Source organism: Saccopteryx bilineata, chromosome 3 (genome assembly GCF_036850765.1).
Source record: "Saccopteryx bilineata isolate mSacBil1 chromosome 3, mSacBil1_pri_phased_curated, whole genome shotgun sequence".
NCBI lineage: Eukaryota > Metazoa > Chordata > Mammalia > Chiroptera > Emballonuridae > Saccopteryx > Saccopteryx bilineata.
In genome coordinates, this window is record NC_089492.1 from 35,884,998 (window position 1) to 35,901,264 (window position 16,267).

At 38.9% G+C, this 16,267-nt stretch overlaps 1 protein-coding gene across 4 annotated transcripts in view; it reads right to left on the bottom strand.

The window, feature by feature from the left end:
* The window catches only part of VPS13B (vacuolar protein sorting 13 homolog B), an 890,836-nt gene that overhangs the window by 60,582 nt on the left and 813,987 nt on the right, over positions 1-16,267 (bottom strand). For all 4 annotated transcript variants that reach the window (XM_066265974.1, XM_066265971.1, XM_066265975.1 and 1 more), the window contains exon 44: positions 15,328-15,483. In XM_066265974.1, coding sequence (XP_066122071.1) covers positions 15,328-15,483 — 156 coding nt within the window. The remainder of the gene's footprint in view (positions 1-15,327; positions 15,484-16,267) is intronic.

The following is a 16,267-nucleotide window of genomic DNA, read 5'->3' on the forward strand; positions in this document are numbered from 1 at the left end:
AGCTAACAATCAAGCGTTGGGGGAGGGGCGTGCGCAGGCAGCCTAAAATACTTTCGGGAGCACAGCTGTGACCCAATCACTGAAATTAGCTTAACCCATGAAATCTGTGCACCCTCGGTTCTAATTGATAAGATCCCTCTCAGTTCAGCGACCCAAGACAAGAGGCGTGATATTTTTTAGTGCCTCTCGCTAAAGGGGCGGGGGCAACTTCTGATTGATAGAGCCTCCATATTCAGGGATAAACGCTAACAAGAGGGACTTGGCAGATAATAAGATCTATACTACACTAGTCGCAAGCAGAGACTAGTGCCTCTTCTTCCCAGCCAAAACAGGCTACAAAGTTTGGAAAGCCTGGGTTGAGAGGTCCAACTGAATGCTAGGCGCTGAACAGTCACCTTGACAACAATTGACTCCCACCCCCGCCTGATTACACTGGAGGCCCTGACTGCCAGAGCCTTTCCCAAAGCCTTGCACTGAGTGGGGATAGAGTGGGGATTTCCCAGCTCTTTGAGCCTCTTACTCCCCAGGCAGAAGCAGTTGCAGCCTTATAGCTGGATCACCAGGCTGCTAATTCAGGAAGGGGGGACTAGGAGAGAGAATCCAGGAAAGCAAACTCTCTCATCGTTGGACCCTGCAAACGCCAACAAGACTTGACTACCAGCAAGACTAAAGCCAATTATATGACATTGCCATAGAATCCCATCAACTGCAAATCCCTACCTAAGTGTGACACAGGGGCAGAGCCTGGGGTACAGAGTCACTGACCAGGAAGAGGGAGAGAAAAGAAAAAGGAAGAAGTTAACCTCTCAAAATCAAGAAAAATCCACAGACTTTACAACTTGTTCCACTAATTTTTTTTTTTGTTGTTGTTTGTTTCTTCTATCTTATTGCCTTTATTTCCTCCACCTTGGTCCTTCTATTCTCTGCCCATCTTATGCTTCCCTTTTCTTGAACTACACTACCCATAACTGTTACATTTTATTTCTCTTCTTCATCCTCACCCTCCTTTAAGGTTATACTCCAAAACACTTAACTCTCACTCTCTCCTCTTTTGTTTTTTTTTTTTGATTTGCATTATTTTGTTTTTTTCTCTTCCTTTTTTATTACTTCCTTCGTTTTTCTCTTTTTCTTATTTTTTCCTTTCTATTCGTTTTTTCTTTTCTCGTTTTACTTTCCTCCCATTTAATCCTCAATCACGAACAAATTAGTTCATTTGGGACTCAAGGCTTTTTTTGGCTTTATTTTTCTTTTTTGCTTTTGTTTTTGTTTTTTTCTTGTTTGTTTATTTTTGTGGCATTTTGGGTCCTCCCAACCCAAGGTCTCCATTGTATTTAGTCTTCGCTCCACTTAATACAACAGATTTTTACTTATTATTTTTATTTTTTTCTTCTTTATTATTCTTTTTTTGGTCCTTTTTTCTGGTTCCCTCTTATCCCTCTCATTATATCTCTTAGTTGACCATCACTTACAAGCAAATCATCTTATGCTTGTCTAAAATTTTCTTCCTTTTTTTTTTTTTTTTTTGCATTTAGTAGGTCCCTACTCCCTTTTTTTGCCCCTTGAACTCTTCACCCCAAATCAGGCTCTCCATTATAGGCATGATATTTCCCTGAGGAGGGGAGAGGAGGGAAAGAGAAGAAAGAAAAAAAGGGGGAAATAATAAATTATTACTGTTTTTTTTTGTGGGGTGTTTTACCTTTTTTTTTTTTTACTTTTTACTCTTTATTAATTCTCATTAGTGCTATCAACAAGACCACCCTCAGATGCCAATAAGAAAGAGGAAATCAAATATTATGGATACAAAAGAAAGAGAGGTAACACAAATAGATGTGGAAAAATCTATGGAGAAAAGACTTAACATATTGGAAGCCTTGGAGCTAAATGACAGAGAATTTAAAATAGAAATCTTAAAAATACTCAGAGATATACAAGAAAACACAGAAAGGCAATATAAGGAGATCAGAAAACAACTCAATGAACACAAAGAATATATTACCAAGGAAATTGAAACTATTAAAACAAATCAAACAGAAATGAAAAACTCAATTCACGAGCTGAAAAATGAGGTAACAAGCTTAGCTAACAGAACAGCCCAGATTGAGGATAGGGTTAGTGAAATAGAAGACAAACAACTTGAGGCACAACAGAGAGAAGAAGAAAGAGACTCAAAAATAATAAAAAACGAGAAAGCCCTACAGGAATTGTCTGACTCCATCAGAAAGAATAACATAAGAATAATAGGTATATCAGAGGGAGAAGAGAAAGAAAATGGAATGGAGAATATACTCAAACAAATAATAGACGAGAACTTCCCAAGCCTGAGGAAAGAACTAAAGCCTCAAATTCAAGAAGCAAACAGAACACCGAGTTTTCTTAACCCCAACAAACCCACTCCAAGGCACATCATAATAAAGATGACACAAACCAATGACAAAGAAAAAATTCTCAAGGCAGCCAGGGAAAAGAAGAGTACAACATATAAAGGAAGGCCTATTAGATTATCATCAGACTTCTCAGCAGAAACTCTACAACCTAGAAGAGAGTGGACCCCAATATTTAAAGCCCTGAAAGAGAGGAACTTTCAGCCAAGAATACTATACCCATCAAAGCTATCCTTCAAGTATGAAGGAGATATAAAAACATTCACAAATACAGAAAAGATGAGAGAATTTATCAACAGAAAGCCCCCACTCCAGGAAATACTAAAGGGGGTTTTCCAACCAGATTCAAAGAACAAAAGAAAACAACACCACAAGTAACAGCTCCACCAAGAACACAATAAAACCAAACTTAAACTGTGACAACAAAGGAAAAAAGGGGGGAGAGGATGGAGATTAACAGTAGCAAAGTATGATGAAGTGCAGAAATACTTATAAGATAGGGTACTACAATGAATATGGTAGGTACCCTTTTCATTACTTAATGGTAACCACCCTTAAAAAAACCACCACAAAAACACTTGACTTCAAAAAGGTAGCAACAGAGGAAAGAAGTATGGAACACAAACAAACAAAAACAAATGATAGAAAAACAAAAGAGAAGAATCAAACTAGATACAAAACTAACAGAAAGCAATTTATAAAATGGCAGTAGGGAACCCACAAGTGTCAATAATTACACTAAATGTAAATGGATTAGACTTACCAATAAAAAGACACAGAGTAGCAGAATGGATTAAAAAAGAAAATCCAACTATATGCTGCCTACAAGAAACACATCTAAGCAACAAGGATAAAAACAAATTCAAAGTGAAAGGCTGGAAAACAATACTCCAAGCAAACAACACCCAAAAAAAAGCAGGCGTAGCAATACTCATATCTAATAATGCTGACTACAAGACAGAAAAAGTACTCAGAGACAAAAATGGTCATTTCATAATGATTAAGGGGAAGTTGAATCAAGAAGACATAACAATCCTTAATATATATGCACCAAACCAAGGAGCACCAAAATATATAAGACAGCTACTTATTGACCTTAAAACAAAAACTAACAAAAATACAATCATACTTGGAGACCTCAATACACCGCTGACGGCTCTAGATCGATCATCCAAACAGAGAATCAATAAAGATATAGTGGCCTTAAACGAAATACTAGAACACCTGGATATGACAGACATCTACAGGACACTTCATCCCAAAGCGACAGAGTATACATTTTTCTCTAGTGTACATGGAACATTCTCAAGAATTGACCATATGTTGGGCCACAAAGACAATATCAGCAAATTTAGAAAAATTGAAATTGTACCAAGCATATTTTCTGATCAGAAAGCCTTGAAACTAGAATTCAACTGCAAAAAAGAGGGGGAAAAACCCACAAAAATGTGGAAACTAAACAACATACTTCTAAAAAATGAATGGGTCAAAGAAGAAATAAGCGCAGAGATCAAAAGATATATACAGACAAATGAAAATGAAAATACGACATATCAGAATCTCTGGGATGCAGCAAAAGCAGTAATAAGAGGAAAGTTCATATCACTTCAGGCCTATATGAACAAACAAGAGAGAGCCGAAGTAAACCACTTAACTTCACACCTTAAGGAACTAGAAAAAGAAGAACAAAGACAACCCAAAACCAGCCGAAGAAAGGAGATAATAAAAATCAGAGCAGAAATAAATGAAATAGAGAACAGAAAAACTATAGAAAAAAATCAATAAAACAAGGAGCTGGTTCTTTGAAAAGATCAACAAAATTGACAAACCCTTGGCAAGACTCACCAAGGAAAAAAGGCACAGGACTCAAATAAATAAAATCCAAAATGAAAGAGGAGAGATCACCACAGACATCATAGATATACAAAGAATTATTGTAGAATACTATGAAAAAGTATATGCCACCAAATACAACAATCTAGAAGAAATGGATAAATTCCTAGAACAATACAACCTTCCTAGACTGAGTCATGAAGAAGCAGAAAGCCTAAACAGACCAATCAGCAGGGAGGAAATAGAAAAAACTATTAAAAACCTCCCCCAAAATAAAAGTCCAGGCCCAGACGGTTATACTAGTGAATTCTATCAAACATTCAAAGAAGACTTGGTTCCTATTCTACTCAAAGTCTTCCAAAAAATTGAAGAAGAAGCAATACTTCCAAACACATTTTATGAGGCCAACATAACCCTCATACCAAAACCTGGCAAGGATGGCACAAAGAAAGAAAACTACAGACCAATATCTCTAATGAATACAGATGCTAAAATACTAAACAAAATACTGGCAAACCGAATACAACAACATATTAAAAAAATAATACATCATGATCAAGTGGGATTCATCCCAGAATCTCAAGGATGGTTCAACATACGCAAAACGGTTAACGTAATACACCATATCAACAAAACAAAGAACAAAAACCACATGATCTTATCAATAGATGCAGAAAAGGCTTTTGATAAAATACAACACAATTTTATGTTTAAGACTCTCAACAAAATGGGTATAGAAGGAAAATATCTCAACATGATAAAGGCCATATATGATAAACCATCAGCCAACATTCTATTAAACGGCATAAAACTGAGGACTTTCTACCTTAAATCAGGAACAAGACAGGGTTGTCCACTCTCTCCACTCTTATTCAACATGGTGCTAGAAGTTCTGGCCAGAGCAATCAGACAAGACAAAGAAATAAAAGACATCCATATCGGAAAAGAAGAAGTAAAGGTATCACTTTTTGCTGATGATATGATCCTATACATCGAAAACCCGAAGGACTCCACAAAAAGATTATTAGAAACAATAAACCAATACAGTAAGGTCGCAGGATACAAAATTAACATACAAAAGTCCATAGCCTTTCTATATGCCAACAATGAAATATTAGAAAACGAACTCAAAAAAATAATCCCCTTCACGATTGCAACAAAAAAAATAAAATACCTAGGAATAAACATAACAAAGAATGTAAAGGACCTATATAATGAAAATTACAAAGCATTGTTAAGGGAAATTGAAAAAGATACAATGAGATGGAAAAATATTCCTTGTTCTTGGATAGGAAGAATAAATATAATCAAAATGGCCATATTACCCAAAGCAATATACAAATTTAATGCAATTCCCATCAAAATCCCTATGAGATTTTTTAAAGAAATGGAACAAAAAATCATCAGATTTATATGGAACTACAAAAACCCCCGAATAGCCAAAACAATCCTAAGGAAAAAGAACGAAGCTGGGGGCATTACAATACCTGACTTTAAACTATATTATAGGGCCACGATAATCAAAACAGCATGGTATTGGCAAAAAAATAGGCACTCAGACCAATGGAACAGAATGGAAAGCCCAGAAATAAAACCACATATATATGGTCAAATAATCTTTGATAAAGGGGCCAACAACATACAATGGAGAAAAGAAAGCCTCTTCAACAAATGGTGTTGGGAAAACTGGAAAGCCACATGCAAAAGAATGAAACTCGACTACAGCCTGTCCCCGTGTACTAAAATTAATCCAAAATGGATCAAAGACCTAAATATAAGACCTGAAACAATAAAGTACATAGAAGAAGACATAGGTACTAAAATCATGGACCTGGGTTTTAAAGAACATTTTATGAACTTGACTCCAATGGCAAGAGAAGTGAAGGCAAAGATAAATGAATGGGACTACATCAGAATAAAAAGTTTTTGCTCAGCAAGAGAAACTGATATCAAAATAAACAGGCAGCCAACTAAATGGGAAATGATATTTTCAAACAACAGCTCAGATAAGGGCCTAATATCCAAAATTTACAAAGAACTCATAAAACTCAACAACAAACAAACAAACAATCCAATAAAAAAATGGGAAGAGGACATGAACAGACACTTCTCCCAGGAAGAGATACAAATGGCCAACAGATATATGAAAAGATGCTCAGCTTCATTAGTTATTAGAGAAATGCAAATCAAAACTACAATGAGATACCACCTCACCCCTGTTAGATTAGCTATTATCAACAAGACGGGTAATAGCAAATGTTGGAGAGGCTGTGGAGAAAAAGGAACCGTCATTCACTGTTGGTGGGACTGTAAAGTAGTACAACCATTATGGAGGAAAGTATGGTGGTTCCTCAAAAAACTGAAAATAGAACTACCTTATGACCCAGCAATCCCTCTACTGGGTATATACCCCAAAACCTCAGAAACATTGATACGTGAAGACACATGTAGCCCCATGTTCATTGCAGCACTGTTCACAGTGGCCAAGACATGGAAACAACCAAAAAGCCCTTCAATAGAAGACTGGATAAAGAAGATGTGGCACATATACACTATGGAATACTACTCAGCCATAAGAAATGATGACATCAGATCATTTACAGCAAAATGGTGAGATCTTGATAACATTATAAGGAGTGAATTAAGTAAATCAGAAAAAAACAAGAACTACATGATTCCATACATTGGTGGAACATAAAAATGAGACTAAGAGACATGGACAAGAGTGTGGTGGTTACCAGGGGTGGGGGGAGGGAGGACATGGGAGGGAGGGAGGGAGGGATAGAGTTAGGGGGAGGGGGAGGGGCACAGAGAACTAGATAGAGGGTGGCGGAGGACAATCTGACTTTGGGCGAGGGGTACGCAAGATAATTTAATGACAAAATAACCTAGACATGTTTTCTTTGAATATATGTACCCTGATTTATTAATGTCATCCGATTACCACTAATAAAAATTTATAAAAAAAAACAGCGAAATACTCAGGGAAGGTGAACATCTCCTATGGTCCCCTGACATTGTATTGTACTTTGTCTAAACTAATCCTGTTAATCGCTTTTGGCTAACAATATGAAAAGATTGCTAAAAGGCTCTGGGAAAGATTTTACTTGATAATAAGGGAAACAGTTTGAGAGGAGAAAGCCCTCTTTCGTTCCTGTCATGGAAGACGTTAAAAGAGGACACACATATCCCTTTGCAGCCATCTTGAAACCAGGAAGGCAGGCCCAAGGGGACGGAGGAGAAGCCCAAGCAGCACTGAGTTGCTATCTGACCACCACGGAACCTGCTTCCTTCCTTCTTCTTACGTGAGACAATAAATCTCAAACAGGAACAATAGTATCTGCCTCCGTAATGTTATAAAGATTAAAAAGCCTATTTTGTAACTTTAAGCCGAAACATCCTAACTGAGATATCTTCCTATGTCATTAAGATTATTTTGTAACCTTCATTTTTAATAAACTATTATTTACACAAACATGAATAACTATTTACGAACTATAATTTTTTACCCCAAAGTTGCTGAATAGTACTGATATAAGAAAAACTGTCACTGTTGTTTTAACTTGCATTATTTGAATAGTGAGGTGTAGTATTTTATTAAGTATTTATTTTTCAACTATTTATTCATTTGAATTTTTTTTAGAAGGAATACATCTATAAAAACCAAGCTGTGCTTAACTTTTAGATTTCCCTTAGATACTCTGGCCATTGTAAATTTTTTTTAAACAATTTTTCCACAATAGCAAACATTACACTCAACTGAACCATGAGTGCTCGATCGGGAGCCAAGCTTTCCTTCAGCATGAGCTGAGGTTACTGGACACTTACGATGAAGAACTCTTAGGACACCACTGCATGGCCTCACTTTAGAAAACATCCGAAAGCCCTGTTCTTCCTCTGCATGTGCCCAGGCCCCGCAATGTGTGCACACTGCTTCTGCTTCAGAACCTCTGGGCCCCATGAGATGCTGGAGAGAATTTTGCTGTCTCTCACAGAAACCACAGAATTTCTGCAACCATCTGGGACTCTCTTTGTTTAAAGACAGAGATCATCCTGGTGGGTTTTAGAGTTTCATTTTCCACTAAGAAGCCTGTTACATAGGCTTTCAAATTTGATAAAAAGAAAAACTTTAAAAGTGGCCAGAAGAGAGGACTACTGAGATGAAGGGAAGTCAAAAATGGCTACTCCTCCAGTGGCGCTCTGCGCGGTGGCTCCCACGCAGGGCGCAGTGAGGGCCCCGTCTGCTTTTCTTCAAAGTGGCAACACTTACAATGCCTTTATTTTGAAAACTATGGTTAGAATTTCAAGATTAATTTATCAATTGAAGACAGCTACTTAATTTTTTTTTAATGTAGGGTTTCTCTTTAATACACATTTCCAGGTTTCACACCAATTCCCCTCTTTCCCCAAAGCCACAGAGATGTGTACTAAAGATTCCACATATGACTTTACTTAGCAGGTTGCAGAACTCGTATTAGATCAGTGCCAAGAAGAATAGTGATATTAAAGAATAACTCCAGAGCACCAGATGCACTGGAAAATGATATCTTAACCGTGATTAAAAATGCATGTATAAAGATACAAATGTAGAGTGGCAAAGCTTTCCTCAGTCGAGGGGGTGGGGGACGGGACGTGGGAGCAAATATGTGGACACGAGCAGTTGTATACTGCACGGAGTTCCCAAGAACTTTCCACTCAGTGGGGCAATGAGGGCCATAGGAAAGGCAGGGTACAAACCTAAAGTCGTTGTTCAAACAAGCTTTGGGCAATTTCCGGCTACACAGGGGCATATTAGTGTGGTTAAGGTACGTCGGAGTGCTGCACAGACTCGTCTTCCCAAATGGGGCCTGGTAACCAGGCAGCTGTTGTTCACTGCAAATTCCCAGGCCCGGGTGGGATAGAAGGAAAGAAGCCAAGACTCGAGGGAGGCGGGAACCCATGAAGTTCTTCCGGAAGCTTGATTCCTAACTTCCTTCCTAACCCGGCTAATTGAGGAAATCCTGTGTCTCTGATGTACTTCAGAGCGAAGCTGAATGTTAGTTCATCTACCCTGACAATAAAATGTTCAATCCAATTGAAGAAGACATTGTAAATTTTTGCTTGTGTGGAAGGTGGGGGCGGGGGCGGGGAGGGACAAAGGGAGAAAGAGAAAGTGATGATGAGAGGTTAAAAAACACTGACTAGAAAGGGTTTTTACAACTTCGATACAGTTAAGTCCATTTGAAGCTGGCACGGGGGTCTGCTGAACCTTTCAGCATCACCCAGGTTCAGTATATAAACCACACTTCATTTGCTTCATTCTAGGTTGAATAAATTGCTGTTTCTGTGTCCCGTTTTTCACTACCCTGCTAAGTTTTTTAAATGGCCCTACCATAGAGCTCAATCTCATTTGACTACAAGAAATGCTAATATTCAAAATATAAATTGTGTATGTGCCCTCCCTGACAGTGGCGATGGAGAAGACTTTCGCAGTTCCCCTGGGAGATGGTGACACTCTCCTTTAAAAAGGCAAATGCAACAGGAGAGCTGCTATGTTTCCATTATTGCTCTCCAATTAGTCCTTTCCTGTTTGGCTAGATTCTACTTTTTGTATTTTTAATTATAAATGGGTACAAGCTGAGAAAAGTGTGAGAGGTATCCGCACAGAAAATGTTTATTAACATTCAACTGTATAAATAACATTTGGAAAAATTCTGAAATGTGATTTGGCACCAGATGTCTTAAAATTTGTATATTTGACATTAACAGAGACATTAAATTTGCAATGTTATTTGTTATTTTGTTAGTCCTGACTTAAATCCCTCTTTATGTTAAGAGTAAAAAAAATGCTAATGCCTTGAAAAACTAAAAAAGTCAGCAGAAGTTTTAGTTTGGGGACAAATATATATTTAGTTTTAATTAAGAGATTGGTGCAGGCCCTGGCCGGCTCGGGGCAGAGCGTCGCTGTGGCGCACTGATGCCCCAGGTTCGATTCCCCAGTCAGGGCTCACCGCAGAGGCAATCATCCGCTTCTCCCCGCTGCCCTTCTCTCTCTCTTCCCCTCCCGCAGCCAGTGGCTAGACTGGTTTGAGTGTGGCACCAGGTGCTTAGGATAGCTCTGCATGAGCACACCCGCCTCACAAGCTAAAAACAGCTCAGTACTTGAGCACTGGCCCTAAATGGGGTTGCCAGGCGGATCCTGGTCGGGGCGCATGTGGGAATCTGCCTCACTATCTCCCCTCCTCTCACCTAAAAAGGAAATAATAATAATAAAAAAGATTAGTGCACCCCTAACAAGTAATTGGTGAGACAACGTGAATTATGGTTAAAGAATAAAATACATCTCTTAAGTCTGGGAATATGCATCAAGTACCACAAAAACATTTATACTCTTTACTCTAGAACTTACATTTTATAGCAAATTATATTAAGGACAGACTCAGGAAATTAGACATCTATTTATACACAAAGATACTTTGTAGTGACAAATTGGAAATAATCTAAAAATCCAAGAAAAAGAGAATGTTTAAATGTATTTCAATATACAAAAAGGTAAATTATTATGCAACCACTCAAAGGAAAAATTCAGGAATTTTAGATAACATGAGAAGATAAGCATTAACATAATGTCGTTAAATGAAAAAAAGTTGAAAAATTATTATTACAATCAGATCTCAAGTTGTTTAACAATATCTGCATAGAAAAAAAAGTAGAAAAAATATACCAAAGTGGTAATAGTATTTATCTTTGGGTGGTAGATTTATGAGTAATTTTAATTTTCTTCATTAGACTTTTCTGTGTTTTTAGAAATATAAAGTCTACCGGAAAGTTCTGTCCGTTTTGGAATTAAAACAAAATACAAATTTTTCTTGCTGTCAATAAACTTTATTAAATAATATAATTGCTATTATTATTAATGATTTCTTGCCAGCGTGAGGGCATTTTGTATATCCCATTTTTGAAAAATGTTTTATCTTTTGATGCAAAAAATTGAACCAGTGCTTGTTTGATATCTTCTTCATTTTTGAATTTTTGCCCTTCAAAAAATTTTGTAAGGACAAAAACAAGTGATAGTTGGAGGGTGCTAAGTTCAGGGAATATGGTGGATGCGACAGACATGCTTCTGTAGCATTTTTTCCTTGTTGAAATTCGTAAAAATTACAGTGGCGTGAATGTGAATGAACTTTATCAGTAGCCATGGGTACACTATCGCTTCACACATAAAACTAACGTGAATCAACTTTGTTTTAGTTAATTTGCTACGTTAGTATGTATACATTAAGTGATAAAAGAGGCACACATGCGCCAAGTAAATGTGCTTACATTCGAAACTTGTTGTGATAGAAACGGACAGAACTTTCCGGTAGACCTTATACTTTATAATAGTTAACATAAAAGAACAAGAGTGAACTAATATTTACTAGGTGCTTTATTTTACAGAAGGAATATATAGCATAGAAAAATAAAGACATTTGCCTAAGATCATATAAATAATAAGTGCTAGTTCTGGGAAAGTGTTTATAATCAGAAAAAATAAAAGGCAAGTAACATTTGCAAGGTTTTTTTTGTTTTGTTTTTTAAGTGAGAGAGAGACAGACAGTCAAACAGGAAGGGAGAGAGATGAGAAACATCAACTCATAGTTGTGGCACCTTAGTTGTTTACTGACTGCTTTCTCATATGTGCCTTGACCAGAGGGCTCCAACTGAGCCAGTGACTCCTTGCTCAAGCTAGCGACCTTGGGCTCAAGTCAGAGACCATAGGGTCATGTCTATGATCTCATGCTCAAGCTGGTGACCCTGTGCTCAAGCCAGCAAACTCGTGGTTTCAAACCTGGGTCCTCAACGTCCCAAGCTGATGCTCTGTCCATTGTGCCACTGCCCTGTCAGGCATGTGAGACTTTTTAAAAATGTTTTTATTTAAGTGAGAGGCATGGAGGCAGAGAGAAAGACTCTAACATACACCGCAACCAGGATCTATCTGGCAATCGCCATCTGTGGCTGATGCTCTACTCATCTGGCGTTGCTGCTCCATTGCTGGGCAACCAAGCTATTTTAGCACCTAAGGAGAGGCCATGGAGCCATCCTTTGAGCTCTGGGCCACTTTGCTCAAACCATTTGAGCCACAGCTGCAGGAGGGGTGGAGAAGCAGATGGTCGCTTATCCTGAGTACCCTGACTGGGAATCAAACCTGGGACTTCCACATGCTGGGCTGACGTTCTACCATTGAGCCAACCAGACAGGGCCAAAAAAACTTGTATTTTTCATGAGCAACTTTTTTGACTAATGGTATAGACTATTGCAATGTGTTATATTGGCTCAGGAACATTATACATATTAATTTATCCCTGAAATTTAATATAATTTCTTAAAAATATGTAATATCCATGAAAAATGAGGCACTATTATAGTAAAACTAAATAAGTCCAACTGGTGCTACTCGTGCCTAGGAATATTTCATTACTGTAACTGTAATGAGAGTTTCTTGGGTATGACAGTAGGCCACTGTTGTAAGCACTTTACATATACAAACTCATTTAATTCTTACTCTAACTTTAGGAAGGTCTATTACTATCCCCCTTTTACGGATGGGAAAAGTGACTCACAAAGGTTAAATAACTTGCCGAAGATCACACAGCTAGCAAGGGCATGTGCTAATTGCCTATGACATATCAGGAAAACCATTTCTTCATGGAAACACTCGCCATTCCACTAATCAGTAAATGGTCTAGCAACCACATGCAAAAGAGTCGAATGAACTGGGGAAGTTTAGACCAGAGCTGTGGTAGTTAAAGTGTGGCCCCTGGACCAGGAGCACCACCTGAGATCTTGTCAGAAATACAAACTACCACATCACATCCAAGATCTACTGAATCCGGGACTATGGGAGTGTTACCCAGAAATCCATGTTTTAACAAGCTGTCCCGAGGACTCAGATAGACTCTTAAAAGTTTGAGAACCACTAGCTTAGAGAGAAGGAAACTAAAGGAAAACATTCTAGCTTCCCTTGTGTTTTTGAAGGGTTGTAATATAGAGGGAAGTTCCTCACAGCCAGTTGTTGTGTGATTGTTCTGTCTACCTTACAAGTTCTGGGAATTGTTAAACCTGGCTGAATGGTGATCATTTTGACTAAAAGTTAGGAAAAACCTTTAATACCTGGAAGCACCCAACAATGGAAAGGGCTGTTGTGTGAGGGGATGAGCCTCTCATCATCTAGAGTATTCAAGTAGGTGCTGAATGACCATTTCTCAGGCACACAGATGAATGAGAAGGTGGATAAGGCATTCTTGGAAGACCATGAGTGACAGAATTAGAAACCACTTTGTATTAATTAGGTAGATTTTTTTTGTGTGTGTGTGTGTGGCAGAGACAGAGACAGTCAGAGAGAGGGACAGATAAGGACAGACAGGAAAAGAGAGATGAGAAACATCAATTCTTCATTGTGGTTCCTTAGTTGTTCACTGATTGATTTCTCATATGTGTCTTGCCCGGGGGGCTACAGCAGACGGAATGACCCCTTGCTGGAGCCGGCGACCTTGGGCTCAAGCTGATGAGCCTTGCTCAAACCCGATGAGCCTGCGCTCAAACTGGTGACCTTGGGGTCTCGAATCTGGGTCCTCCCTGTCCTAGTCCGATGCTCTATCCATTGTGCCACTGCCTGGTCAGGCAATTAGGTAGATATTTGTTGAGAGCATATCCAGGTAAGAGAGTTCTGAGGGCAGCTGGGAATCAGTGACACTTCTTGTTCTTATGGATTTCCAGCTCAAGGATCACACTAGTTCCCTCACTGTCTACTTAAAAATGCCTTCCCTTGATCCAAATTCTACATGTTTTCCAAAGCCCAGCTCAAGTCATATCTTAGTGATACTCTAACTTCCCTTCATTCTTACTATTGGTTGCATACATTGTTAGGTTCATATAAATTGCAATGTAAGAACAGAGATTGTGTCACATGCTTTGTGTCTTTCATTTTACCCAGTTCCACTATAGGAAATCAACAAATACTTAGAGGCATGATCAGTTGATTGGGAAGACTATTCCATGCTTCTCTTCTGAGACTCCTGTCACAGTTCTCATTTCACTTCTGTTGCCCACAACAATGAGAACATGCAGTCCGGGGCTCTGAGTGGGTGCAGATCAAGAATACACATGGTAGGGGTCCTACTGTTCTCGTCTCCAGTTGCTTCCTGCTTACCCCTAGCACACGGCAATGGAGTAGCCCCTGCTGCTCCACATGGAGAGCTCCCTCTTCCTTTCCCAGGGACTGAGTGCTGTTTCTATCATGTCCTCAGCTCACATACGTTCTGGATAGACTGTTACAATCCAGATGCAGATGTGTATGTTAAAACTCTTACGGCAAATCCAGTTATTATGTGTGCACTGAAGCCAGTTTTCAGGTTTTAATACTTCCTTTCTTTCTACTCTTGTCATATGCTCTGTGCTTGAAAAACATCTTTTAAAAACCACATTTTCACATCTTAAGAACACAAAAAAAGTGTCAGATATTTTTTTCCCTTTGCAGTCTCAGAACTTCAAAAACAGCCAAAAGGAAGTTTTATAAAGTACGTAAAAATATGTGCTGAGAGCTGAGGTTTTATATGCCAAGAGTTAGACTGTAGTGAATTTTTACTGCAGTTCGTACTGACTCCTAGGGAAAGAAGGCCTGCTGGAGACCCAGGCCCTCTGTCAGGGGAGAGCATCGTGACACTTCCTCGCAGAGTACTCTGACATGTATGAGAAGCGACTCCTGGTTACCCACCGTTGGGTCATCCAGAGTCCCCACCACCCTTTGCTTCTTTTCCTTCTCAATAAAGGCCTTTTGGCCATTTCACAGCTCATTAGCACTTCCACCAGAAGGTAGGTGGTGACAGGAAGAGGAGAAACTCAAATCAGTAAATTTTACTGCTCGTTAGCAGCTCTTGTAAAAGACTGGGACACGTGGTCTGAAGCCATCACCATCATCATCAGGATCATCAACAAGCATTTACTAAGTGCTCAGGTGCATGGCTATGGTAGGTATGTGGAGGCATACCACCCTGATTCCTTCTGTTGTTATTTTCATTCCTTTAAGGTTCCCTTTTGTTAATTACATCAAATAAGTAATAGCTGTTTGGATCACGAACACAAAGGAACTTACCTGTTTTTGCACTCCACTGAGTTGCTGAACCTTGATGATGAGTGAAGCAGTTCGACCTTTGTACTGAATAGTTCGAATGAAAGTACCGGCATGGTCCACACTGAAGGGCTCTGACCAACGCCAATTGCCCCAACCTTCAATACAGATGTGCAACAGCTGGAGGGAAAAACAATAATCATCATAATGCCAAAAGTGCCAACAAAATCTCCTCCTAAAATGAATGTCTCCGTGCTGGAAAACCTTCCTATTTGTAATATTTAGCATCTGTTTTCTTTCTAACCTGCATTATTCATCCACTTTCAGCTTATTCAACCCGGCTAAGAATAGCAAATATGCCACATAGAGTCAGTGCGGTTTTCCAGATCACATTTTAAACCTTCTTTAAAAGAATTGTCCTATCAATTCGTAAAAGGCCTGTTGAACATTTGAGAAAAGATCATTTCATTCATCTGGAGGACAAAAAGGTTGAAATATGAGATCAAAGAACCGTGGTCTTGGCTGATAGTTTATTCCTTTGTATGGCCAGACAGTAATTAAAGCTAATTTTGGTTTGTGGCATTATTTTTGACCCAAATGCCATTCTTTTTTTTTTTTTTATTTCGACAAAGAACAAAATATCAATTTGAGGATGCAGTTCATTTAATATTCTCTTCTTATGAGATCACGTATATCAAATAAGAAACACCTTCAACATTTTTTGTTTTTGATTTTGAGAGTACGTTTATTAAAACTAGTGGCAGTGACACCAGGAAGGGCCTAGGACAGAAGTAATAGGAGAGAGACTGGGCGGAGGGGGGGGGGGGGGTTAGCTGTCTAGAGACATTCTGAGAAAGAAGTGAGCCAAGGCGGCGGCTGGGAGCTCCCTGGCGAGTCAGAGAAAAGGGGGCTGGAGACAGGTTCAGGGGCTAGTACAGGACTAGCTGCCGCTGCCCGCTGCACC